The sequence below is a fragment of the Papio anubis genome, chromosome 3, assembly GCF_008728515.1.
Source record: "Papio anubis isolate 15944 chromosome 3, Panubis1.0, whole genome shotgun sequence".
NCBI lineage: Eukaryota > Metazoa > Chordata > Mammalia > Primates > Cercopithecidae > Papio > Papio anubis.
The window spans coordinates 182,856,731-182,883,655 of NC_044978.1; the positions used below are offsets into that span (position 1 = coordinate 182,856,731).

General features: G+C 45.3%; 1 protein-coding gene and 1 long non-coding RNA gene across 3 annotated transcripts in view; one reads left to right on the top strand and one right to left on the bottom strand.

Annotated features, from left to right (window-relative positions):
- Positions 1-26,925, top strand: part of POLN (DNA polymerase nu) — a 168,719-nt gene that overhangs the window by 105,537 nt on the left and 36,257 nt on the right. For both annotated transcript variants that reach the window (XM_031664783.1, XM_031664784.1), the window contains 3 exons: positions 10,372-10,429; positions 12,451-12,528; positions 13,472-13,586. In XM_031664783.1, coding sequence (XP_031520643.1) covers positions 10,372-10,429; positions 12,451-12,528; positions 13,472-13,586 — 251 coding nt within the window. The remainder of the gene's footprint in view (positions 1-10,371; positions 10,430-12,450; positions 12,529-13,471; positions 13,587-26,925) is intronic.
- Positions 116-13,586, bottom strand: LOC103881966. The gene is made up of 5 exons (XR_002521908.2): positions 13,286-13,586; positions 8,735-8,849; positions 4,549-4,642; positions 1,990-2,067; positions 116-196 (listed from the first exon to the last, which is right to left on the bottom strand). It is a non-coding gene; the product is annotated as an uncharacterized LOC103881966 (long non-coding RNA).

A 26,925-nucleotide genomic window follows, 5' to 3' on the forward strand; every position in this document is an offset into this window, starting at 1 on the left:
GGCCTGGGCGGTGCTTGCTGGGTTTCTCTCCAGTGGGGATGCAGAGCATCTCATGCAGCTTCACAGAAGGATGAAGACACGCGTCTCGCAGATGCCTTGGCAAGTGTCTCCCTGTGTCTCCATGACGATGAGGTCCGCTGGTTGGCTTAAAGGAGGGGGGTGGTGGGCACCATCATGAAGATCCAAGTGTCATTTTCTAAACAAAATGGAAAAGAAAGTATTGTATGGCCCCAAATAGCCTGTGTCCTCCACAAGTGGCAATTTTTTTTTTTTTTTTTTAGACAGAATCTCACTCTGTCATCCAGGCTGGAGTGCAGTGGCGTCATCTTGGCCCACTGCAACCTCCACCTCCCTGGTTCAAGCAATTCTTGTGTCTCAGCCTCCCGAGTAGCTGGGATTACAGATGTACAACCACCACACCTGGCTAATTTTTGTATTTTTGGTAGAGATGGGGCTTTGCCATGGTGGCCAGGCTGGTCTTGAACTCCTGGCCTCAAGTGATCCACTCACCTTGGTCTCCCAAAGTGTTGGGATTACAGGCATGAGCCACTGTGCCCAGCCCAAGTGGCAAATTAGTTTATTCTTACCGTCAGCAGAAATAAGGGTTACACACTTTAAACCTGTTCCATGCATCAATTTAACAAATCCCAGCCAGGCACGGTGGCTCATGCCTGTAATCCCAGCACTTTGGGAGGCTGAGGTGGACAGATCATGAGTTCAGGAGTTCGAGACCAGCCTGACCAACATGGTGAAACCCTGTCTCTACTAAAAATAGAAAAATTAGCTGGGCATGGTGGAGCACACCTGTAATCCCAGCTACTCCGGAGGCCGAGGCAGGAGAATCACTTGAACCGGCAGGCAGAGTTGCAGTGAGCCGAGATTATGCCACTGCATCCAGCCTGGGCGACAGAGCAAGACTCCGTCTCAAAAAAAAAAAAAAAAAAAAATCCCTTTGAATGTACCAAAAACAAGTGAAAGAGCTGTTTACTATTTACCTTTTGAGTTCTAATAGGAAGTGTTCTATTCTGTCTTCCAGAGCCCCAGCCACTCGTAAGTTGTTATTTCCTGGAGATTCTTATAAAATTTTCTTCAGGGTACTGACTATACCCCCACATGAAGAGGACTTTCTTTCCTGATGTAGTCTTTAGGCTCTGTTCTCATTAGGACCCACATAAATGATATAAGTACTATTTTGAAGTAATTCTAATCAAGACCTTTACGTTGTTGCCGTGTTATTTTTCTGCTTTCCTGATGAATATTCCTCCCATATGATATAATTTAAATATTATCAAAAGATTTATTAGCCAGGTGTTCATACATCACATAATTACTGCTAAATCTGTAGCACTATTTGAAACCCAAATGAACTTTTAAAATCTTTGTACTTTATTATTTTGAGTGATTTAATATTTTCCTATTTCTACCTAGAGTAAACGGAGCCATCCCCTTATTCCATCCGTCACCTCACAGTGGGAAGAGGAGCTTTCTGGTACTTTCTGTGCATTGCCTCTTGACTGGGATATATGCAGAGCAGGTTCCAGGTTCCACTGCGTGCAGCGCACATTGCTATTTTCTCTTCTATTCAGTTCACCTTTGAAAGTGCTGTTTGTGACCCACTAAGGAACTGAGACCCACAGTTTAAAATGGATCATCAGAGCCAAAGGCTGGCAGGTGGAGGAGCCTGGCTCCCTTTGAGTCACGCTGTCCAGTACAGTGACCACAGCCTTGCTGACCCCAGGGGAGCTGCGGGCCCCAGGCTCCAGCCAGCCCTGCTTGGCAGAGGCTCATGCTTCCCCCTGGGGACCTGGCCCATTTCCGTGGCTCCTCCCTGTCCCCACTCTGCCCTGCTGGTGACCCAGTGTGGCTCTGCCCTTCCCCTCTGACCCTGCACCTTGTCCCCTTCCCAGAGGAGTGGGCTCCTCTCCCTCTACCCATTTGTTGTGGTCAAGGGTGCTCATCCTTGCTCCTCAGAGCCCACTGCACAAGCACCTCCTTTCCCGGCAGCTTCCACGCCTGCACAGATGCTCATGAGTCTCAACCCTCTTCATTCAGCTTTCCTTCAGGAATCTTAGAGAGAAAAAAAAAAAGGGCACAGTGATTTCACCGTTTTCTTTTTTTTCCTTTCTTCCTTTTTTTTTGAGACAGAGTCTCACTCTGTTGTCTAGGCTGGAGTGCAGTGGCACATTCTTGGCTCACTGTAACCTCTGCCTCCTGGGTTCAGAGTAGCCTCAGCCTCCCAAGTAGCTGGGATTACAGGCATGCACCACCACACTTGGCTAATTTTTGTATTTTTATGAGAGACCACATTTCACTATATTGGCCAGGCTGGTCTTGAACTCCTGACCTCAAATAATCCACCCACCTCGACCTCTCAAAGTGCTGGAATTACAGGTATGAGCCACCGCACCTGGCTGATTTCACCATTTTTAAGCCAGATCTTTGGCTTCTCCTCTGAGCTACCCTGTGGAGGTGGTGATTCCTCAGCTCAACTAACTGGTCACAAAGGCTGGAGCCCAGGGGTCCCGGCTGGGCACCAAGGCCTTTGGGCCTCCCGGTATAGCTGTCCCCACCCTTGTTGTCTACACATCTTGGTGCCAGACTTCCAGCTCCCCACCCACCTTCCTGCTCTCATCCCTCCAGCCAGGAGTCTCTCAGAAATGCAGGCCCAACGCCTTAGCTCCACTCCCTAAAGTCTCTAGTGGCTCCCAGAGCTCTTGGGCTAACTAATGTCTGGTCTCCTCACCTGGCTCTTAGGGCTTCGGATGGTCTGACCCCACCTGCTTCTCCAACTCCATTTCCTGCCACTCTCCATTCGTCATCATTTATTCAACAGATGTTTTCTGAACAGCTGTGTGCCAGGATGTTCAGGGTGCTTGCACTGTATGGGTCAAAACTCTGCCCTGGCCGGGCGCGATGGTTCATGCCTATAATCCCAGCACTTTGGGAGGCTGAGGTGGGCGGATCACAAGGTCAGGAGTTTGAGACCAACCTGGCCAAAATGATGAAACCTTGTCTCTACTAAAAATACAAAACTTAGCTGGGTGTGGTAGCATGCACCTATAATCCCACCTACTCGGGAGGCTGAGGCAGGAGAATTGTTTGAACCCAGGAGGAGGAGGTTGCAGCGAGCCAAGATCACACCACTGCACTCCAGCCTGGGTTACAGAGTAACACTGTGCACTCCAACCCTCCCACCCCCGCAAAGAAACCCCTCTGCTCTGTGAAGTCTTCGGGATAGAAGGCATGAGACAGCCAGTACGCATGTGGAATAAGAAACAATACAAAGGAGAGTGGAATGTGTGGAACGGATGTAGTGGCGGGAGGATTGCCAGCCTCGGGAAGGCAGTGTTAAAGAGGTTGGGGAGGGGGCAACTGAGCAGAAGCTTTAGTGGGTGAGGGGGGCCACGGGAGTGTATCAAGGTGGAGTGGGCAGAGGGGGCTTCCCATCCAAGCCACTCACAGGGTTCCAGACCCCACATGGGGTCAGGGCCACACTGCCCTTCAGGCTGCAGGTCAGGCTCCACAAGCTGCTTAGGTCAAGTGCAGCGGCATCAGCCTAGCCCAGGTGCCGTAGCAGCTATGCCGCTGTGGCCCTCACTCTGAGCTCTGTGCCAGCTGCCCTTTTCTGTGTTTTTGTTGTGGTTTTCACTTGGGTTTTTTGTTTTGGTTTGGTTTGGTTTTTTTTGTATCAAGAAAAATTATTTCAGGAGACCTCTGGCATTTTCCGGCAGACTCTGGAGGCAACAGAACCTTGGCCCAGGGCAGAACTGAGTTCAAATCTCAGCTCAGTCAATAGCTGTGTTATTCTAGCAAGTTACTTAACTTATGGAAACCTCACTTTTCTAATCCATGGAATGATAAAAGTAGCACCTTCTTTGCTAGGTTGTTGTGAAAATTATTTATTTTTCAACCAGGCGCAGTGGCTCGCACCTGTAATCCCAGCACTTTGGGAGGCCGAGGCAGGCAGATCACGAGGTCAGGAGATCGAAACCATCCTGGCTAACACTGTGAAACCCTGTCTCTACTAAAAATATATATATATAAATTAGCCGGGCAAGGTGGCAGGCGCCTGTAGTCCCAGCTACTTGGGAGGCTGAGGCAGGAGAATGGCATGAACCTGGGGGGTGGAGCTTGCAGTGAGCGGAGATTGCACTCCAGCCTGGGCAACAGAGCGAGACTCCGTCTCAAAAAAAAAAAATTACTTATTTTTCATCTTACTCATTCAACCACCATTTGTGAATTGCTCCTGTGTGCTGGGCTGTGTAGTAGGTGCTGGGGACACAGTGAAGATGCCGTGGGCCCTGCCCCGGGAGGCTGTGTCCAGAGGGCGGAGTGCCATGTGGCTGTTTTGCACAGCACCTCTCAGGTGCCTCACACAGCCTGGCACCCAGGAAGGCGCGTGTGGGGCAGCTGCCACAGCTTTCTCAAGAGGAGAAGAGCCGGCGTGCCCTCAGGCTGGCCGAGACCCTGTGACTGTCACTTTCCTTTGGCTTCATTCCAGAGGCTGCAAGGACATAACCGACACATTAAAAGCAGGGCTGCCATCACCTTTTCCTTATATCCACCACCTCCCCAGTTTGGCATCTTCCATCTGGAGCTTCGGTCAGGTAGACAGATGAAGATACCCAGGCCCACACAGTACCTAGGGAGAAAAGCAAAGGCTCATGTACCTCCTGGGTGCAACCCCTTCACCCACAGCTGAAACTATTCCCTGCGTAGCATTTCACTTAACAACTACTGAGATTTTAACAAATGCCACATTGTAGAATGAAAACATCATCTCAGCACCTTGCCTTTCACTGAATGTTAAATAGAGGCTAACATTCAATTTTTTTAGATCATTTCTGTTTTTTGCAAAAACATACCAAGTTCACCATGAAAACAGATGCTGGGGTGTGCCCCCTCCCCACAGCTGGCACTTTCCCCTGCAGCCACTCACGGGAGACTTGGGCTGCCCAGAGCAACCCATGGGGACTGAGCCCACCTCTGTGGGGTTTGACTGGGCTTATTTACACAGGCAGCTGAGAAGTGATTTCCACACATTTTGATGTCCACAGTAACAGCAGAAAATTGTATACCCTAGAGGATATTAAAATTCTAAGAAAAGTATTCCAGTTTGCTTCCATTTCCATAGTTTGGGGAACTTAAAACAGTCATTCTGCTGTGTGCTTGTGTCACTGTGTGCTCCCTCTGCTCGGCTCCAGAGTGCTTAGGAGACCCATGGGCATGGTCTCCGCCCCCTGGACATTGGTTGGACCTGGGAGATGAAATGTCCATGGATGGTCAACACGAGGGGACCAGCTGATGTAATGTAAATAACATGATTGACTCCAACAAATTAGGAGTGTGCTGGTTCCGAGGCTTTCACCTGCAGAAACATTCAGATATCACCATTTGCTGTCGGCCTGGGTGGCCATCTCCTCGCCCAAGGAGAGTAACGGGGAGTCTAGCCCCTCCCGGTAAAGGATGCCTACAGGTAGTGATCGCTTCTCTATTCTTCTTCCTCGAACGGTTCTCCTGTGTGCTAGCACCTGGTGTTGGTCTGTGACAGCAGCCGCTTGCTAGAGTGATGTCTGACTTCGATGCTCTCATGGTCGTGTGACAACCACACTTTCATCCACACCCCTAGTGTGCTGGGTGCCACCCACAGGCTTCTTCCACATTCTGCCTCCCACCCAGTGGGACCCAGCTTCCTCCCAGATGTTCAGACTCTTGTTAGTTGTTGCTTCCCGCCACAGTCACTTTGGTCACCTTTGGTCTTTGGTAGCTCACATGCTGTTTGTGCTCATTGCTCACGTAGACACCTGTGAGCATGCGTTTGCCCATGAGGCGTTAGGGACGGTACTCTGTGTGATGGCTGCTTGCATCACAGAGGCCCACAGAGAAGTGCAGCAGCGTTTCATGTGTTTGGAAATGTGAACCCATGCACATGAACAGACATTCACAGATCTCCCTGGCGCACAGTGCCACAACCAGCGGGGAGCATTGGCCATGGAAGGCTTGGCATGGGCTGGTACCTCCTCCAGAGAGGCCTTGCTGAAGGGCTGTGAAGGTCGGTTACAGAAGAAACACATGTGGTTCTGTGGCTGCTTCCTGTCTCCTGATTTCCTGGAAATTTGCCATCAATGAGGCTGATTTCCCCTGCCTCACTCCTCAGGGGCCTGAAGTACTCTCTTCTTCCCTCAGAGCGCCATGGAGAGTCTCCTGTGACACCCTTTCATTTTGTTCATTTGAACCCTGCGTTATGTGACTTGTATGTGTGATACACACGTCACGACAGACAATAACTCCCAGAAGGCCAGATTTGTGTGTGAGTTCTTTTGCGTTGCTGCCCCACCCTGGGCTGCGTGTCGTGGTGCTTTCTGTGTAGCAGAACATCATCAGTATTGGAGGGATACGTGCACAAGGCACAAGCAGAAGGAAGGAGTTTAGTCAAAGGTGGCAATTTGTACATTACGTGTATTCAGTTTTTATTACTGACAGGCTTTCAGTGCTTCTCTGTCTCACTCATTCAGTAAACACGCATGTATTACATGCTTTCTATGTGTGAGGTGCTCCTGGTAAGGGGGATCCAGGTCCCCAGCTGTTCAGTGTTGTGATCAGTACTTCATCTGAACTGAGAGTTGTCAAGGATGCTCTCCAGAGCATTGTGACAGACCCCCAGCCTGCTTGCTTAGGGAGCTAGAGGAGGTTTCTTTCTTAAGGAAAGGAGGAAGTCTGCTTGTGTGCAGATTTGAAGGATGAGGAGAAGTCGTGGTATCAAAAAGGTGAGGAGGTTAAAACAACAACAAGATCCCACTACATACATATTAGAACGACTAAGATCAAAAAGCAAAAAAAATAAAAATTAAAAAACCCTTACATTATTAATTGGTGAGGGTGTGGAGCAACAGGCACTCATTCATTGCTGGTGGGGATGAAAAATGGTACAGCCACTTTTCTAGTTTGGCAGTTTCTTTCAGAACTAAATGCCATATGATCCAACCATTACACACCTAGGCATCCACCAAATTAATTTGAAAACTTATGTCCACACAAGAACCTGCACACAAATGCTTATGGCATCTTTATTTATAATCACCAAAAACTGTAACCCACCAAGATGTCTTTTTAGAGGTGAATAGATGAACTGTGACACATTCATACTGGGAAATATTATTCAGTGATAAAAAGGAATAAGCTATAAAGCCATAAAAAGGCATGGATGAATCTTAAATTCATATTGCCAAATGAAATAAATCAATCTGGAAAGGCTACATACCGTACGATTCCAAACTATGTGACGTTTTGGAAAAGGCAGAACTGTAGAGACAGTAACAGGTTAGTGGTTTCCAGAAGTTCTGAGCTGGGACTTGGGGATGAGGTTGGATAAGTAAAGCTCCAGGGATTGTTTTGGGTGGTAAGACTATTTTGTGTGATACTATAATGGTGGATAGCTGACACTATGCATTTGTCAAAACCAATAGAATGTACAACAGCAAGAGTGAACTACAATGTATGTAAATTTTAAAAAGTCATTTATGGCCGGGCGCGGTGGCTCAAGCCTGTAATCCCAGCACTTTGGGAGGCCGAGACGGGTGGATCACGAGGTCAGGAGATCGAGACCATCCTGGCTAACACGGTGAAACCCCGTCTCTACTAAGAAATACAAAAAACTAGCCGGGCGAGGTGGCGGGCACCTGTAGCCCCAGCTACTCGGGAGGCTGAGGCCGGAGAATGGCGTGAACCCGGGAGGCGGAGCTTGCAGTGAGCTGAGATCCGGCCACTGCACTCTAGCCTGGGCTACAGAGCCAGACTCCGTCTCAAAAAAAAAAAAAAAAAAAAAAAAAGTCATTTATGAAGTTGGGGGATCTCAGGATGGAAAACAGAATGTGACATATCAATCTAATTATATTAAATTTGTGTGAAACAGCCTCACTGGGGAAAGTTGTTGGGGGGCAGGGGAGGAAAAAGATGCTGACCTGAAATGAGTGGAGTCTTAAAGACAAAAGGCAGAAGCAACTGAACCCAATTACTGCACTCTAGTTAATAAAGTTGTTTTCCACAGGGGTACAGGTGAACAGTTCTGCTACCACTATGTACATACACTGCAAATATTGCATGTTTAATGGTTTATTTCACTTGACATAATGGCCTCCAGGCTCATCCATGTTGCTGCAGGTGACAGGATGTCATTCTTTTTATGGCAGAATAGTATTTCATTGTGTATATTTACCACATTTTCTTTATCCATTCACCCACTGATGAGCACTTAGGCAGATTCCATATCTTGAGTGTTGTGAACGGGGCTGCAATAAACATGGGAGTGCAGATACTTATTTGTCGTACTGATTTCCTTTCTTTTCCATACATCCCCTGCACTGGATTGCTGGATCATATGGTATTTTAATTTTTCTTTTTTTGAGGAACCTCCATACTGTTTTCCATAGTGACTGCACTAATTTACTTTACCACCAACAGTATACCAGAGTTCCCCCTTTCTTTGCATTATTGCCAGCATGTTATTTTTTGCTATTTTTTATAATAGCCATGTAAATTTACATCGGGCTGGCCTCAAACTCCTAGGCACAAGCGATCCTCCTGCCTTGGGTTCCCAAAGTGCTGGGATTGCGGGTGTGATCCACTGTGCCCAATCACAGGCTATTTTTAGATTTCATATTCTACCACTTCAAATAAGACGCAAAATGCTTACATAAGCCATTGAACTCAAAAAAGGTGATTTATTAATATTTACCCAGATGCTGACCATTTCTGTTGCTCATCTTTCATTCCTGAAGTTGCAGGTTTCCCTTTGGAAGCATTTCCCTTCAGCCTGTAGAATTTCCTGTAGCATTTCTTTTAGAGCAGGTCTGCAGATGACAGACAGAGTACCTTAATTTTTATTCGTCTGAGAATGTCTTTAACTCACCTTCATTCCTGGAGGATAGAATAAAGAGTTCTGAGTTGGCAGTTCTTTTCTTTCAGTCTGTGAAAGTTGTAGTTCCACTGTCTTCTGGTCTGCATGGTCCCTGATAAGACGTCTGCAGTCACGCACGTTGCCATTCCTCAGCATGTAAAGTGTCAATTTTGCTCTGGCTATTTTCAAGATGTTTTTTCAATTATAGTTTTTCAGCAGTTTGATTATGATGTTTTTGGGCCTGGTTATCTTTTAATTTACCATATTTAGGGTTGTTCAGCTTCTCAAATTGGAAAAAGTATGTCTTTCACTAAATTTCAGAATTTGAAGGCATTATTTCTTTAAGAAAATATTTTTCTGCACAATTCTCTTTCTTTTCTCCAGGAACTAAGAGAACACAATTTGATATTGTCTTTTGATACTAGCCCACAGATCCCTGAGTCTTTGTTTATTGTTCCTCCCTTCTTTAGATTGGATCATTTCTATTGATCTCTCTTCAAATTCAATAGCTGTTTTCTCTGTCATCTCTACACTATTATTGAGCTTTTCCTGTAAATATTGGGTATTTTTTGAGGTATCATGTGATTTTAATGTATAGAAAACTTGAGAGCCACTGACTTAATACTCCAAGGCCTTCGCGTCCTCATCTTAAAAAAATGAGGAGGACAATGTGGCCTTACCACTTCCCAGGGTTTCTAGGCGGAACTAAGGAGCATCGCTGTAAGACTCCGGGACTTTGATGCTTGGCGCAATTCGTCAGATTTAGCCAGGGAGTCAAGACTAACTAATAATGCCCAGGGAGTTCTATTCCCAGACATAGCAGGGTATTATTGTTCAAGATACTACCAAGAATCCAAAAGATGTTGTGACAGAAATTCTCATGATTTGAATAGTTGAAACGGGCTAGAAGCATGTGAACCATTGCACATTGTCCAAGTTGTAAAAGTGTGAAGGTGCTTGACAAATGACCCTAAGAGTTTGCAGGGGACGCAGCACAAGCCACTAAGTTTAGGACAGGCTGAGACAGAGGCAGGTACCAAGTGCCAGGACCTGTGAGGGAGGGCAATGACCAGCATCAAAGAGACCAGAATTTTCATCTTAAAATATGTTCTCAAATAAAAGTACAATGTACAAATTTGACCAAAACCTACCATCAGCATATGTTGTAGGAATTTTTAAGTTAGCTGAGTTCATAATTTGGGCTGCTGTAAGAAGAATGTACATAATTATGTTAAGAGTCACACAGGCTGGAGTCAAAAGGAATTGTTCTCAAATCTGCTAAGTACATTTAGTGGTATATTCACCAAAATTATGTTTTGATATTAGACAATTGTATTAAGTATTAATGTGCTTATGCATGATACATTGGCTTACTTGTTTTAATGTTTAATAAAATGTGATGCCCATTAAATATCCTAAATGGTACAGATTAAGAGTAGATGTTTTAACTAAAGCTAGTCTCTTATTATTAACAGAATATCCAAGGTATCTCCAAGCACCCAATTCAGATTACTAAACCTAAGAATTTTAAAGGTAACTCATTTCTTACTATCTTGCTAAATAAAGTCTTGGGTAATTGTTTTATGAGACAGGGTGTCACTCTGTCACCCAGGTTGAAGTACAGTTGTGCGATCATGGCTCACTGCAGCCTTGACCTCCTAGGCTCAGGTGATTCTCCCACCTCAATCTCCTGGGTAGCTGGGCCTACAGGCATGCACCACCATACCCGGCTAATTTGTGTGTGTGTGTATTTTTTGTAGAGATGAGGCTTTGCCATGTTGCCAAAGCTGGTCTCAAACTCCTGGGCATAAGTGATCCTCCCACCTCAGCCTCCCAAAGTGCTGGGATTACAGGTGTGAGCCACTGTGCCGTTTTTAAAATTTTTAAAAAGGTTACTTGTCATTGATTTTCTGTAGAACTAACTGCTTCACCTTCCTGAAGTTCTTTGTATTTGCATCACCAGGATTTAAATATACATTGAAAAAATAAAAAACAGCTAAAGTGATATGGTACCTCCCTGTTAGCAGTTTACAAGTGGAAATAGATGATAATTATATCAGGAAAGTAGCTTTCCTCCTACCATCTCTCCCCCACCAGCCTCCCAATAAAGAAAAAACAAACATATAATAGCACTGGTGCTTATTAAAGTCTGAACATTACTGGAAATGTTTATAAAAGCACACTAACACTCTTAAAAAGAGTCTAAGAGCACATTATAAAGCACACTAACACTCGTCTTTCTTTTAAACTATTCTGCTGTAATGCTGATGGGTACATTTCTAAAAAAGAAAAAGTTCAAATCTGAGCAAATGAGAGTTCTGCTGCCCATGCCCTGTACACGTCCTCCCCTTGGCAGTGGTGCTCCTGCCCTTCTCTTGGGGGCCCTGCTGTGCAAGAAGGTCCTGGCAAAGCAGTGAAACCCGATGAGCAGTCTTGTCTCTTCTCTCCTCTCCCCTCCCCTTCCCTCCCCTCCCCTCCCCTCTTCTCTCCTCTCCTCTCCTCTTCTCTTCTCTTTTTTGAGACAGAGTCTCGCTCTGTTGCCCAGGCTGGAGTGCAATGTCATGATCTCAGCTCACTGCAACCTTCACCTCCTGGGTTCAAGCGATTCTCCTGCCTCAGCCTCCCTAGTAGCTGGGATTACAGGCATACACCACCACGGCGAGCTAATTTTTTGCATTTTTAGTAGAGATGAGGTTTCATCATGTTGCCCAGGCTGGTCTCAAACTCCTGGGCTCAAGTGATCTTCCCACCTCGGCCTCCCAAAGTGCTGGGATTACAGGTGTGAGCTACTGTTTCCCACCCCGATGAGCAGTCTTTTCTAAAATACATGTGACTGCCCTGAAATAGGGTCCATGGAGAGGGATCCTGAGCAGCTTCATCCCCTGCTGCCCCTTTAAAATGTCTTCAGTGGGAAAATCACAATTGTGCTTCCCAGATAGACCTTCAATCAGTGAGGCTCAGAGAGTTTCAAGATTGCTTTTACTGGAATGCATTCAGTTGTCAACATTTGACTTTTTCTTTTCTTCACTAAGAATTCTAGACAAAACAGAAAATTTTAAAAAGACAGAAAACCTAGTTAACTTTCAGTAGTAATATGTTATTTTTAAGTTACATTAATAAGGCCAGGCACTATGGCTCACACCTGTAATCCTAGTACTTTGGGGGGCCAAGGCAGGAGGATTGCTTAAGTCCGGGAGTTTGAGACTAGCCTGGGCAACATAGTGAGACCCTGTCTCTATAAGAAACTTAAAAATGAGCTGGTGATGGCGGTGTGCACCTGTAGTCCCAGCTTGCTTTGGGAAGCTGAGGCAGGAGTATTGCTTAAGCCCTGGAGTGCAAGGCTGCAGTGAGCTATGATTGTGCCACTGCACTCCAGCCTGGGCAACAAAGTGAGACCCCCATCTCTAAAAAAATTAAATTCATAAAAATATTCAGAAAAATTTTAAATCTTAACTCTTGACTTTAGAATAATATTCAAATAATATTGTATTGAGGAATAGCTATGAATCAGTTCACGACCAAAGTCACTAAATGCTCTTGAAATAACAATTCAGGTAAAGAAGACGAAATTCTCACGATCTCCCCGAGGGCCATGTTTGTTTCATCCAAAGGCCACACCTTTCTAGCAGCAGGTACGTTTCTGTAGCTTACTTTATGCATTTTCATAGAGTTCAATGGTTTAGAAATTGAACAATTCAAAGGTACTTATGGAATTCATTCTTTCAAATAAATTCTTTTTTTTTTTTTTTCTTTTAAACAGCGTCTCGCTCTTGTGGCCCAGCCTGGAGTGCAATGGTGCGATCTTGGCTCACTGCAACCTCTGCCTCCTGGGTTCAAGCGATTCTCCTGCCTCAACCTCCCAAGTAACTGGGATTACAGGTGTGCACCACCACGCCTGGATAATTTTTGTATTTTTAGTAGAGACAGGGTTTCACCGTGTTGGTCAGGCTGGTCTCGAACTCCTGACCTCAGGTGATCTGCCCACCTTGGCCTCCCAAAGTACTGGGATTACAGGCATAAGCCACTGCAGCCGGCCTCTTTCAAATAAATTCTAAGGCACAGTACATAATAACAAGTTTTGCTTCCAGTGTCCCCTCATCACCATATCTAAATCCCAGATACCCTTGGTCCCCACCCCCGTGCTTTGTCTGCCCTGCTCTTTGCGGCCTTGCCCGGCCCTGCTTCTCCCAGCTCAGTATCACCTCCACTCCAGGCCCTTGCCCAGCCATTCCTCTTCCCCAGAGACCATCTTAGTGCACTCCTTTGCCTCCTCCATGCCTTTGCTCAATGTCACTTTGTTGATGAGGCCTATAAGGTAACTGGTCATCCTATTTATAACAACAACTCCCCTCCACGCACACATTCTTACTCACTCCTGAGCCTCCTCACCTTGTGCGAGCCTCCCCATTTCATTTCTCACCTCCTGACACTGAGGCCAGAAGACCCTGGGAGATGGGAGGCAGGGACGTGGACCTTGAGGCTACAGTCAGGAGAGTCTGAGGGTGGCCGGGGTAGGCAGCAGCCACGAGGAACATTGCTGGCAAATTCTAAATTAATGCAGAACTGTATCCACAGACTTTTCACAGATTGAATTGCGCATTCTTGCACATTTATCTGGGGATCCAGAACTTCTGAAGTTATTCCAGGAATCTGAAAGAGATGATGTATTTTCTACTCTGACTTCACAGTGGTAAGCTCTATGAACTCACAATATTATCAGATCTGCAGGAAGGCCAATATGAGTTTAAAAGCCTGAATTATTCCAAGGCTACTTTCATAAGACAGAAATTATATATTTTTTTGTGTATGTGGCTAGTAGTTAATCATTTTGAAAAGAAGAGTAGATAACTAGGATGCCATGAGTTACCTAATTGTGAAAGAAGGGATGATGATTCTCCACTAAAAAAGAAGTCCATTCCTAGAAAATATAATAGAAATGATAAAATAACCAGCGAGTCCTGCACCCTACAGGTGAGCAACATGGAAAGAGTGAGCCCACGGTGCTGGCTGTGAGCCGCTGCCCTCCGAGGAGAGCAAGGTGCTTGCTGCGCACTCACACCCCAGCCCGTCTGTGGGCCAGGGGCTTCTTGAGCTGCAGGTGAAAGACCCTGCCTGAGTGGCTTACACTCTTGGAGAATTCCAGAGGCAGATGGGCTCGGGTTTTGTTGGGCAGCTTGGCAGGGTCGTCCCAGGCCCGTCCTTCTGCATCATATTCTCAGGACGTTGGCTTCTCTTCCTCCTTGTGGAATACCTGCTCCAGTCTCCAAAGCAGGATGGAGAGACAGGTGTGAGGCTCTCCTCTCACCCCTCTCCTCTGCCCAGGAAAGTCAAGGGGCTCTTGCAGAGCCCCGTGCAGACAACAGCTACACCCCACTTTCTAGAGCAGGTCATGCAGCTGCACCAGCTGCAAGGGAGGTGGAGAGATTCTAGTCCAGAAAAAAGGAGGAGTGATTATTGTGTTAGGTGAACACCTGGCAGGTGTTCACCGGGCCAGGAGCATCAGTGCCCCTTTGAGGAGGGGTGGGGGAGGGTGTGCTGGCTGGTGGAAGGTCCCTGTGTCTGAGTCACCGTCCCCTTCCTCAGCAGCTGCAGGCGCCACCTTCCCATCACCTTGGGCCTCTTCTGCTCCCCCTGCAGCCCCCTCACCCCTCCCTACCTTTCCCCTCCCAGCTCATCTCCTGACACCTGTTCACCCTCACGACGTCACACAGAAAGGCTGCCCAGCACCTACGGGGTGGGAGATGAGGAAGCGGATCGGGGGGTCCCTCAGGGGTGGAAGCCAGAGGGGAGAAGTCAGAGGAGCAGAGTCCTAAGCAGGTGGGGGGGGGTCTGTCCCCTCACTAGGCCGGCCCCCTGCATTCCCTGCGTTCTTAAGCCCCTGCACTCCCCTTCCCATGTGCTGTCTCTGCCTCTGTCTTTGCTGAAGGCAGGGGGACCTGCAAGGGCTCTGGCTGCTTTCTGGCCTGGTTGCCACCCACTCTCCCTGTGCTCCCTCTTCAGCCACCCTGGCTGGTCTTGAGCACACCAGTTACCCGCCTCACTCCGGCCTTTCCTGCCCTGGGGCTCAGGAAGCTCTTTCCCCAAATGTCCGTGTGTCTCCCTCCACCACCTTATCCAAGTGGGCCCTCCCGGCATCTCCTCAGAGCCCTCCCCTGACCACCCTCCCCTGATGCTGGGCACACTGCCACTCCTCTCTGGTCTCCACTCGTCTCTGGTGCGATGCACATTCTCATGTATTGCTCTACTGTTCATCCTGCTGCAGCATCAGCGCCCAGGGGCCGAGACCTCATCCACTCTGGTCCCTACTGTGCTCCACAAAGGGTGGGGACTCACAAAGGATTTGTCAAATAAATGAACAAATAGTATAGAACTCAAACTTGCGTTTGAATCAGAAAATCTCTCCAAAAAGGCTACCACCACAGGACTCTTACTTGAATGACAAAATTCAGGAAGAAATATTTTATATACCAGGAGCAGAGGATTGAGAATGTTACTGTACACTCAACTGGACTTTGGAGTAGCTGTGAAATTGTGTTTATAGTGACAGCAGGGAAAGTGAGAAAAGCAAAGAATAATGAAGTGTTTGCCCAGCCCAGGAAGAGGCACTGTACTGGGTGGATGTGACGAGCACGGCACATGGTGGGGTCCAGGGCAGCAGGAGCCAAGGCCAGCTCTTGAGCACTGGGTCCTGCCTCTCACCCCATATCCAGGGCATCTTCTTGTTCTCTCCCATCCTCTTCCCTCATCCTCAGACCCTGCACCCTACCCTCTGTGACCCGGTCCTTTCACACGAGTGGCCTCCACCCTAGTCAGGGCCCACTCTGGGACTCCAACTCTCCACCTCTGAATGCCCAGATCTGCACCAGGTCCTCGCTAGCCTCACTCACAACTCTGCCAGTGGCCTTCCTCCTGGCATCTCTTTCCAGGTCTGTCACTTAGCCAGTCTTGCCTGTACCCCACTGAGCTCCAAAAGCACGGAGACCCAGTCAGCTCCAGCTCCTCCTGGGCACTCCGGAAAGGTCCCAGGATGGATCCCAGGACACACACAGACCCATTCTTCTCTCTGCTCAGCCCCATCAGCTGCCCCCTTAGGAAGCTGTGCTCCTCTGACTTCTCCCTGCTCTCTGGCTTCCAGCCCTGAGTGATTCCCATTACTTACTTGCTCACCACTTACCCCACCCCAGGTGCTGGAAGAAGTTGCAAGGTGGTGGCAGCTGAGTCCAATAGAAATTCAGGCCATGTGGACTCAGAGAAGCCCTTAATATTCTCGACTTCCTGTCTTCTCTTGTTGCTCCAGACTTTTTTGATCTCCCACAAATAACTACCATTCTCTCTTAATCTCCAAAAAGAACCTCCCCTCTTACTTAAATGACAAAGTAGAAAGCCTAAGACAGGGGCTTCTGAACTCCCTTCCACCCTGCCTCAGTGTCTCCATGTACCCTCCCCCCTCTCTCCAATGGCTCCTGTCTCAAAGGAGGGAGCTTCTCTATTGCCAGGATAAGGAGTGTGCAGTGTAGATCTCCAGGAGTTGCCACGTGTCTAGACCTGTGTGCCTGGTTCCTCCCACAGCTGTGCGGTGTACAACCAGCCCAGCCTTACGTGGCAGCCTTCATCCATATTCCTTTTATTTTCCATGTTTACTCTAGCATTGTTAATATATCCTTGTTGATTTCCTCGTTCCCCTCTACTGGGGGACAAAAAACCTGCTTTAGGATTCCCCTAAATAGAACCCTAGAAAGAAATCCTGTCTTCAACCTGGTTGAAGACCTCGTTTGTTGCTTATACAAAAGAAATCTACACTTACTCCCTATACTTTCTCACTGCCAGCTCTTTCTTGCTTCTTAAAACAAACTTTCATTTCATCTACATAGGCCTTTATTTGTATTTGAAGCCCGAGCTCCTCACATCTAAGACAATGATTGCCTCCAGGATGTTTCTGGCTCCAAGGTCCAGGGCCAGCAACAGCAGCGAGACCCCACCCCAGCAAGGGACAAGTCAGAGACTGCACCAGGTCTTTGTGGGTGTGCGGCAGCCCTGGTCCCTGCCTGTCCCGGTGCTTTCCCCTGGTCTCTGTGCCCCCGCTCCTGGGAAAACATCCTTCTCCCAAGCTCTCACCAGCTTTTAAAATCAAGATATAATTCACAGACTACAGAATTCACCCTTTTAAGGTTACAATTGGCCTGGCACAGTGGCTCATGCCCATAATCCCAGCATTTGGGGAGGCAAAGAGGAGAGGATCACTTGAGGCCAGGAGTTTGAGTCCAGCCTGGGCAACATTGCAAGACTCCCATCTCTACAAAAAAAAATTTTAAAAAAATTAGCCAGATGAGGTGGCACACGCCTGTCCTGTAGTCCTGGCTGCTTGAGAGGCTAAGAAGAGAGGATTGCTTGAGCCCAGGTTGAGGCTGCAGTGAGCTCCAGCCTTGACAGAGTAAGACCCTGTCTCTCAAAAAATAAAGTTACAGTCACCGCTATCTAATTCCAGAACATTTCCATCACCCTGAAAAGAAGCCTCATGCCCATTAACCACCACTCCCAATCCACCCCGCCTTCCAGCCCTGGAAACCACTCATCTACTTTCTGTCTCTAGATTTACCTATTCTGGACACTTCACATTAATGAAATTGTATAACAGGGAACCTTTTGTATCTGGCTTCTTTTACAGAACATAGTATTTTTTCAAGGTATATCCATGCTGTAGGAGGTAACAGTACTTCATTCCTTTTTATGGCTGAAAAATATTCTATTATATGGAATAATATATTCTATATATTTCAATATAAATAAGCAAATAATCCATGTATTTATCTATTCATCAGATGTCCTTCAATGGACATTTGGGTTGTTTCTACTTTTTGTCAGTTATGAACAATGCATTATGCATGTTTGTATATAGGTTTGGTTTTGGTTTTGGCTTTGGTTTTGGTTTTTTTTTTGAGACAGGGTCACACTCTGTCGCCTAGGCTGGAGACCAAAGGCATGATCTTGGCTTACTGCAACCTCTGCCTTCCAGGTTTGAGTGATTCTCCAGCCTTAGCCTCCTGAGTAGCTGGGACCACAGGTACATGCCACCATGCCTGGCTGATTTTTTTTTTTTTTAGACAGGGCCTCACCCTGTCGCCCAGACTGGAGTGCAATGGCACAATCTTGGCTCACTGCAACCTCTGTCTCCCAGGCTCAAGAGATTCTCCTGCCTCAGCCTCCCAAGTAGCTGGGATTACAGGCGTGTGCCACTGCCACCCAGCTAATTTTTGTAACTTTAGTAGTGACAGAGTTTCACTATATTGGCCGGGCTGGTCTTGAACTCCTGACCTCAAATGATCCATCTGCCTTGGCCTCCCAAAGTGCTGGGATTACAGGCATGAGGCACTGCGCCCAGCCTAATTTTTGTATTTTTAGTAGAGATGAGGTTTTGCCATGTTGGCCAGGCTGATCTCAAACTCCTGATTACAAAGCAACCTGCCCGCCTCGGGCTCCCAAAGTGCTGGGATTACAGGCGTGAACCACCACATCCGGCTGAGGTTTTGTTTTGTTTTGTTTTGTTTCTGAGATAAGATCTCGATCTGTCACCCTTAGTGGGAGTGCAGTGGTTCACTGCCACTCACAGCTTACTCCAGCCTCGACCTCCTGCTGGACTCAACAGTCCTCCCACCTCAGCCTCCTGAGTACCTGAGACCACAGGCACATGCCACCATGCCTGGTTAGATTTTTTTTTTCTTCTCTTTGGTAGAGATTGTCTTCCTATGTTGCCTAGGCTGGCCTCAGACTCCTGGGCTCAGGCGATCCTCCCTCCTTGGCCTCCCAAAGTGCTGGGATTACAGGTGTGAGCTACTGCCCCTGGTCTGTGTGCAAGTTTTTGTGCAGACATACATTTAAATTTATCCTGAGTATATACCTAGGAGTAGACATGCTGGGTCATAAAATAATTCTATGTTTAACTTTTTTCATTGTGGTAAAATACCTGTCACATAAAATTTACTGTCTTAATCATTTAAAATGTGCAATTCAGTGGTACCCATATTTAACTTTTCCATGACCTGCTAAATAATTTTCCAAAAATGCTGCACCATTTTACATTCCCATAAGTATATGGGGTTCAAGCTTCTCCACATTCTCACCAATACTTCGTATTACCTGTCTTTTTGATTCTAGCCATCCTGTGAGTGTGAAGTGGTATCTCATTGAGCTGTGACTTGCATTTCCTTGATGGGGATGGGTGTTGAGCATGGTTTTGTGGACTTGTCATTTACTCTCTGTCCCTGCCCCTCCTCTACACCTGAACACAGGTGCACCCTGGAGTGTTTTACTTGCCTGCCTTTCTCTGTGTCCCTCCTCCCAGAAGGTGTCCTTTTTTCTCACTTTCGCTTTCCTTCCAGTTAGGATATAAGACAATATAGAATTTTTAAAGTATGTAATAAATTTAATAACACCCCTGCTCTCTCTCCAGAGATACAGAAAGTCTTAGAAGATGGTTTTAGTTCAGGCAGGAAGACCATTTTGCTTCTTGGTTAACCTTTGAGCTTTGTTGCTACCTTAGCTCTTGGATGAAATAGGTGTCCTGGGCCGGGCGCGGTGGCTCAAGCCTGTAATCCCAGCACTTTGGGAGGCCGAGGCGGGTGGATCACGAGGTCAGGAGATCGAGACTATCCTGGCTAACATGGTGAAACCCCGTCTCTACTAAAAATACAAAAAACTAGCCGGGCGTGGTAGCGGGCGCCTGTAGTCCCAGCTACTTGGGAGGCTGAGGCGGGAGAATGGCGTGAACCCGGGGGGCGGAGCTTGCAGTGAGCCGAGATCGCGCCACTGCACTCCAGCCTGGGAGACACAGTGAGACTCCGTCTCAAAAAAAAAAAAAAAAAAAGAAATAGGTGTCCTGGATTTCCTCCCTTAGAATGCATGAGAGAATCTCTCTGCAATTCAGTGCGAGTGTTGGTGATTAGATCACAAGTGTTACTTTCTTCAGTGGGCCCAAAGCTACTCTGGCTGTTGCTAACCAAGTATTACAGCAAAGCATTTTTGTCAAAGTACTGGGCGAAGGATATAGGTAAAGTGGGAAATGTATAGCATGAAATGCTTACATTAGAAATCAGGAAAGATCTCAAGTCAATAAGTTTCTATCTCAAGAAACTTGAAAAAGAAGAGCAAAATAAACCCAAAGCAAGCAGAAGGAATGAAATAATAAACAACAGAAATCAATGAAATTGACAAGCAGAAAACAATAGAGGAAATCAATGAAAAAAACTGGTTCTTTGAAAAATCAGTAAAATTGATAAACTCTAGCAAGGGTGACAAAAAATGAAAATAGATGATGTAAATCATCAATATCAGGAACGAAATAGGAGATATCACCATAGATTCTGCAGACATCAAAAGGATAAAAAGGGAATACTATAACAATTCAACAATTTAGAAGAAATGGACCAATTTCTTGAAAATCACAAACTACCAAAATCTAAGATGAAATGGATACCCTAAATATTCCTTTAACTATTAAAGAAATTGAGTTTGTCCCTTAAAAGTTCCTGAAAAAGAAACCCTCAGGCTCAGATGGCTTTCCTGGAGATTTTTTTTTTTTTTTTTCTCTTTTTTTTTTTGAGACAGAGTCTCTCTCTGTGTCCCAGGCTGGAGTGCAGAGGTGCAATCTCGGCTCACTGCAACTTCCGCCTCCCAGGTTCAAGAGATTCTCCTGCCTCAGCCTCCAGAGTAGCTGGGATTACAGGCACCTGCCACCACGCCCAGCTAATTTTTGTATTTTTAGTAGAGATGGGGTTTCACCATGTTGGCCAGGCTGGTCTCGAGCTCCTGACCTCAAGTGATCTGCCTGCCTCGGCCTCCCAGAGTGCTAGGATTACAGGCATGAGCTACCACACCCAGGCCCCAATAGCATATTTTAATGGTGAAAGATGCCTTCCCCCTAAGATCAGGAACAACTTGTTAATATTGCATATTGAAGTTCTAGCCACTGCACAAGATAAAAAAAGGGAAATGACATATAGATTGGAAAGGAAGAAATAAAACTGTCTCTCTTTGCAGATGACATGATTGTCTATGTGGAAAATCCCACAGAACAGGCAAAAAGAATTGTTTTTAACCCTTAGAATTAATAAGTAAGTTCACCAAGGTTGCAAGTCCCAAAATCAGCTCACAAAAATTGGTCACATTTCTATAAATTGACAATGAACATGCAGAAATCAAAATTTAAAACACAATGCCATTAATAATCACTCCAAAGATGGCCAAGCATGATGGCTCATACCTGTAATCCCAGCACTTTGGGAGGCCAAGGTGGGTGGATCAGCTGAGGTCAGAAGTTCGAGAGCATCCTGGCCAACATGATGAAACCCCGTCTCTACTAAAAAAACAGAAAATTAGCCAGTTGTAGTGATGGATGCCTGTAATCTCAACTACTCGAGAGACTGAGGCAGGAGAATCACTTGAACCCACGAGGTGGAGGTTGCAGTGATCTGAGATTGAGCCACTACACTCCAGCCTGGGCAACAAGAGCAAAACTATCTCAAAAAAAAAAAAAAAAAAATTCACTCCAAAAATAATAAAGTACTTAAATTTCAGTTAACAAAACATATACAAGATATGTATGCCTAAAGGTATAAAATGCTGATGAAAGGAATCAAAGAATTCAAGAGAAATACCATGTTCATGGTATGGAAAACTCAACATACAAATAATGTCAGTTCTCCCAAAATTGGTCTGTAGGTTTATAGTGCAATTCCTGTTAAAACCCAAACAAGGTTTTTGTAGACACAGAGAAGCTTAGTCTAAAATGTAGATGAAAAGGCACAGGGCTTAGAATAACTAAAACCATTTTGAAGAAGAATAAGATGGAAGGAATAACTCCACCTGATATTAAAACTTTATACATATAGTAATCAAGAGAGTGTGGTACTGACAGAGGGATAGGTACTAGATCAATGGAACAGAAAAGAGAAACCAGAAATAGACCCAAACAAATATGCTTTACCAATTTTTGACAAAGGTGTAACATATTAGACAGAAAATAATTCTCTTCAGATTTGTGTCAAGCCGAGCACTCATAAAGCCAACTTGAAAAGTTCATATCTACATTGGATATAGCATATGTCTTCCCTGTATTTTATTAGCTTGTATTAGTTCTTGGGAGAACTTCAAAAATAAGAAGCTTTTAATATTTGCATGGTGGTTGCTTCTAATTCCCCATCAGCAATAGTAATCCAACATTTGTGACTTACACTGTAATTAGTTGCTGTGGAAATAATTCTTATGTTTCAAACAGAGGACTAGAATAGCATGTGGTAAAAAAGCAGCAAGATCAAATATACTCTTAAAAATGTTTGTTTCATGTAAATGCCTTATTTGAAACACAGAAAGCAAAAAGGCAATTTGATGTGATATTCTGAAATATTTAGTAATGTTTTCAAAGAATAACAATTTCCTTGAAAAACCTTTAAGCTTATATAAATGGAGTTTGGAAGAAATAAAAGAAATCAAGTTAAAGCCACAATTTGAGAGACTGGTGCTGACACCCAGAGAGCTGGGATTTCCCCAGGGAATGCACATCAGACAGGACCTCAGAGCTGCTTGCTGCAGCTCCAGCAACTTCACACACACACATGTGTGCACACACAAGCAAAAGACACAGCCATTATGCACTGCAGGGCCCAAGACATGCCATTGAGGCGCCTTCTTCAAGGAACCATCGTGTCCTTGGCTCGTTAGGTGAATTCCTAAAAGTTTTATAAAATGCAAATAAAAAACAATTCTTATCAGCTGTGCATTCAACTCAGCATTTTCAGACTGAAACTTAGAAGAATTTTTAACTGCAGAATATGTTCATTTTTTCTTCTGCTTAAGATGGTTTTGGAGTGCTTCTCTGAGACTGTCTCTACTTGCAGATGACATGATTGTCAGTGTAGAAAATTCCAAGAAATACACAGAAAAAGTGCAGGCAAGTGTGGAAGACAGTATTGCTGTCTGTGGCTCCCCGTCCAGGGAAGATGGTGCCTCCGTACCCGGTAGGTGTCAGACTTGGCCATGTGACTTGCCAATGGAACATGAGTAAAAGTGACATGTCACTCCTAAGCAAGACTTTAAGAGTCTGCACATGGTTCCTCTTCATCTCTTTCCCTCTATTACAACTGCTGGTAAGGAAAAATATGCCATGCAAACACTAGGCATAAGAAAGCCAATTACTAGACTAGTATCAGTGTAAACTGCAAGACAAAAAGTGTTGCTGGATAAAAAGGGACATTTCATAGTGATAAAAGGGCCAATTCATCAAGAAGATATAATAATCCTAAATTTTATTACACCTGTTAAAACAACTTTAAAATACCTACAGCAAAAATTGACAGAACTAAAGAGTGAAATCGAATTTACATTTCATTCAATCATTCATTCCCTGAAAAAGTCTCATTGCTTTTCTCAGAAGGGGAATTTCTATTTAAATAAAGTTTAATAAATGTGCAATTAAGATGCCATATTGTATTATTTTGATTATTGCTCTTTTAGGATACAATTTATGTTACAGATTTCAGGCTGTCTGCATTGTTAAACATTGATTACCATACATTATTTTTTCCTAGACCCTGTGTGGTGCTTCCTTACGAAAGTTGTACTGGCCGGGCGCGGTGGCTCAAGCCTGTAATCCCAGCACTTTGGGAGGCCGAGGCGGGCAGATCACGAGGTCAGGAGATCGAGACCATCCTGGCTAACATGGTGAAACCCCGTCTCTACTAAAAATACAAAAAAATTAGCCGGGCGCGGTGGTGGGCGCCTGTAGTCCCAGCTACTCAGGAGGCTGAGGCAGGAGAATGGCGTGAACCCAGGAGGCGGAGCTTGCAGTGAGCCAAGATCTCGCCACTGCACTCCAGCCTGGATAACACAGCGAGACTTTGTCTCAAAAAAAAAAAGAAAGTTGTGCCATAACGATTAATTACAGCAAAGGACTCCTCCCATGATTAGCTCTGCTTCAGAGGTTCCTTTTGTTTTTTGTTTTTCATTTTCAATCATTTCCTCCTAAATGATACTGCTTAATCTTTGAGATTCTTCTACTAAAAAATTTACCAGATCCCTGGCACATCTAATTCCTTCCAGTATTTCTATAATCATTGATGATTTTTAATGATTTAGTGTTTCACAAGCCCTCAAAGCCTCCTAGCGCTACAAACCCTCCAAAGCAGCAGCTCTGCTTAGCGGGCAGAGCAGACGCCCGCTCCTGTGAATGAGCAGAGCCGCCACTCTCGGTGGAAAAGCCCACGAGGAAAGTGTCTTTGCATGCCTGAGGACCACGGCCATTTTGTCATTTCCCATCAAGGTTTTGAAGATTAGTGTGCCATACTGAGGGGGCACCCGTGGAAGAAGGGGTGAATGTCAGCCACAAATTTCTGGCACTGTCCGGGGTGTCTCTGGTTAGCTGCAGCCAAGTTCCAGAGCTTGAGGAACACACAAAGAATCACACTGCATGCTTTACAGGGAGAAAGCCAGGAGAAAATAATTGCGACAAAATTACCCTAAAAGTCTTCTTCAATTTTAGTGGGCGTCAATACATGTGATTCACTGCATGGTTAATTAGGAGCTGTAATCGAGATTTAGAAGAAAAACTCACCGAATTTAAACTTTTGTTCTGACCACCTTGTGGACGTCCTCCTTTCTGTACCTAGGAGCGTTCTCTCCCTCTTTTTATTCTGCATTCTATCCCTTTAACAATACAAATAGCTAATATTTATCGAGTTCTTACTATATGTCTAGGCTTTTCTAAGCACATCTAATTAAATACCAACCACCACTTAGGATGCTGCTATTGTCCCCATCTTATGGATTAGGAAACTGAGGCCTGGGGCCTTTAAGAAACGTGCCTGAGGGGGCACAGTTGTCCAGCGAGAGAAGCAGCCACCTTCCTTACCCATACAGTCTGATTCTGGAGCTTTGATCTGAGCCCTTGGGTCTTGGCAAGTCAATGCCTCGTACCTTTCTCTCAGCCTCCTGTGTTTAGAATCATCACAGTCGAGCCCTGGCCAGAAAGAGAAGGGACCCTCAGCTGGGACTGCTTGGAGTCAGGAAGACTTCTTTGAAGAATTTAGGAGAAACTGAGTGTTTAAGAGTCGGGAGAAATCCAGCAGAGGAAGAGAAGGGGTGCTCACCAGGCAAAAGGAGCAAAGGTGCAAAGTGTTCAGATGAAGAGCATCGCAGAGGTGTCGTGGGATCAGGTGACACTCAGAGGAGAAGCAGTGGCCCAGTGCCTGGCTCATGGCAAGACCTCAGGAGTGGTTGATGTGTCCATCATTGGCAATATGTGGCTGTTGTGGTCATTGTAGCTCCTCTCTGTCCTGAGCTCAGGCCAGCATTCCAGTCCTCAGGGGCAATTTTACCTGGCTATCCCACAAACACTTCAAATTCAGTGGGTCTGGAGGGAGCTCAGTGCCATGGCCAGTACCTCAGGCAGCGGTCATGCCTCCTCTCTTCCTCTCTCCCACCTCACATTCCCCAGGCCATGGTCCTCCTGGCCTTAGAGCTTTTCTCTCTTCCCGTTTCCACAACCTCAGCTCAGGCCTTTGTTATCTCCCACATCTACCATTGTAATAATTTCCTGGCTGGTCCCCCACTCCCCAACTCCAATCCACGCCCTAATGCTACCCCCGTTATCACTCTGAGATTCAGTCAGATCATGCAACCCCTCCAAGCCTTCAATGACTGACAGTATTTACCCACCGCAAGCCAACAAATAACAGCAAGCTCATGCATGAAACACCAAAGCACCCCTGTGAGACTCAGAGATGAGAAAAGATACTATTGCTGCTAGTATGTATGGTTACTCTGGTTGATGAAATAATGAAACAAGCTTAAAACCTGGAAAGGAGGAAGCAAACCCATCATTTGGTGAAGACGGTATGATTATCTGCCTAGGAAACCAAGTGAATCAACTAAAAGAAAACTCTTAAAAACTATTAAAACTGGGACCTGGAAGAAGACTAGGCACAGATTAATATACAGAAATTACCTCCCCAAATATAAACAACCGGTTAGAAAATGTATTGGAAGAAAAGGTGCAATGAAAAAGAAAATATCTGTAATAATACAATGGATAATGTGCAAGATCTGAGAAATGTGAAAAATAGGACAGATTGGAAACTTCAATTTTATGAAGATGTTACTTCTCCTTACATTAATATGTAAATATAGAAATATCCTAACAAATATGCCAAAAAATACCAGTAAGGTTTTTTTAGTAACTAGACAAACTAATCTGCAGTTTATGATGCAAAAATAATGCATAGTAATCCTAAAAACTTTTTAAGAGAAGCACTAAAAAAGACCAAGTCCTGCCAGATACTAAAATATATTAATGTTAAAGTCACAGTTGCTAAAACACAGTGGTATGAATAAAAACCAGAATAGATCAATGGAAAAAAATGAAGTCCATAAAAAGACCTACTGGAATATGTGTAAACATTTAGTATATGATAAAAGATAAATGCAATTTAACTGAAAAACTGTTTCAAAGGATCTGTTAAGTAATCATCTGGAAGAGCCCTGGGCTTTGTATTTGCTGGTCCTGTGTACGCTGAAGGAGGGGACAGCCAGTGACACTCTTCTTATTCAACAGCTAGGTCTTGTAAGTATTTCTATGGGTTAGGAATTCACACATGCCAATTTTAGCATTATTCCCTGGGCAAAAAATGTATCAAGTAAGACAGTCTATCAAAATTACAAGACTTCTTCAAGATGATTGTCACAGGACATGGCAATACCTTCTACAGTCTAGGAGTCTCGCAAGACCTCCAAAGGCAATTTCATGGTAACAGAAGAGAGAAGAGTGCAGTAGTTAAGGATATTCATGCCAGTTTTTGCAGTTCCCAGGAAACCAGGATGGCTGTTCACGTGAGCGTTCCCCATTTAACACTTTTCAAATTGGGTCTGTGATTGATGTTTCTTTCTCCACAGCTGCAGGACAGAGAGAACATCTTCATTTCTTTCTTAGATTCAATTTTTTTTTTTTAATTATGAAGACTTGCATTTTAAAGACAGACTCTGGA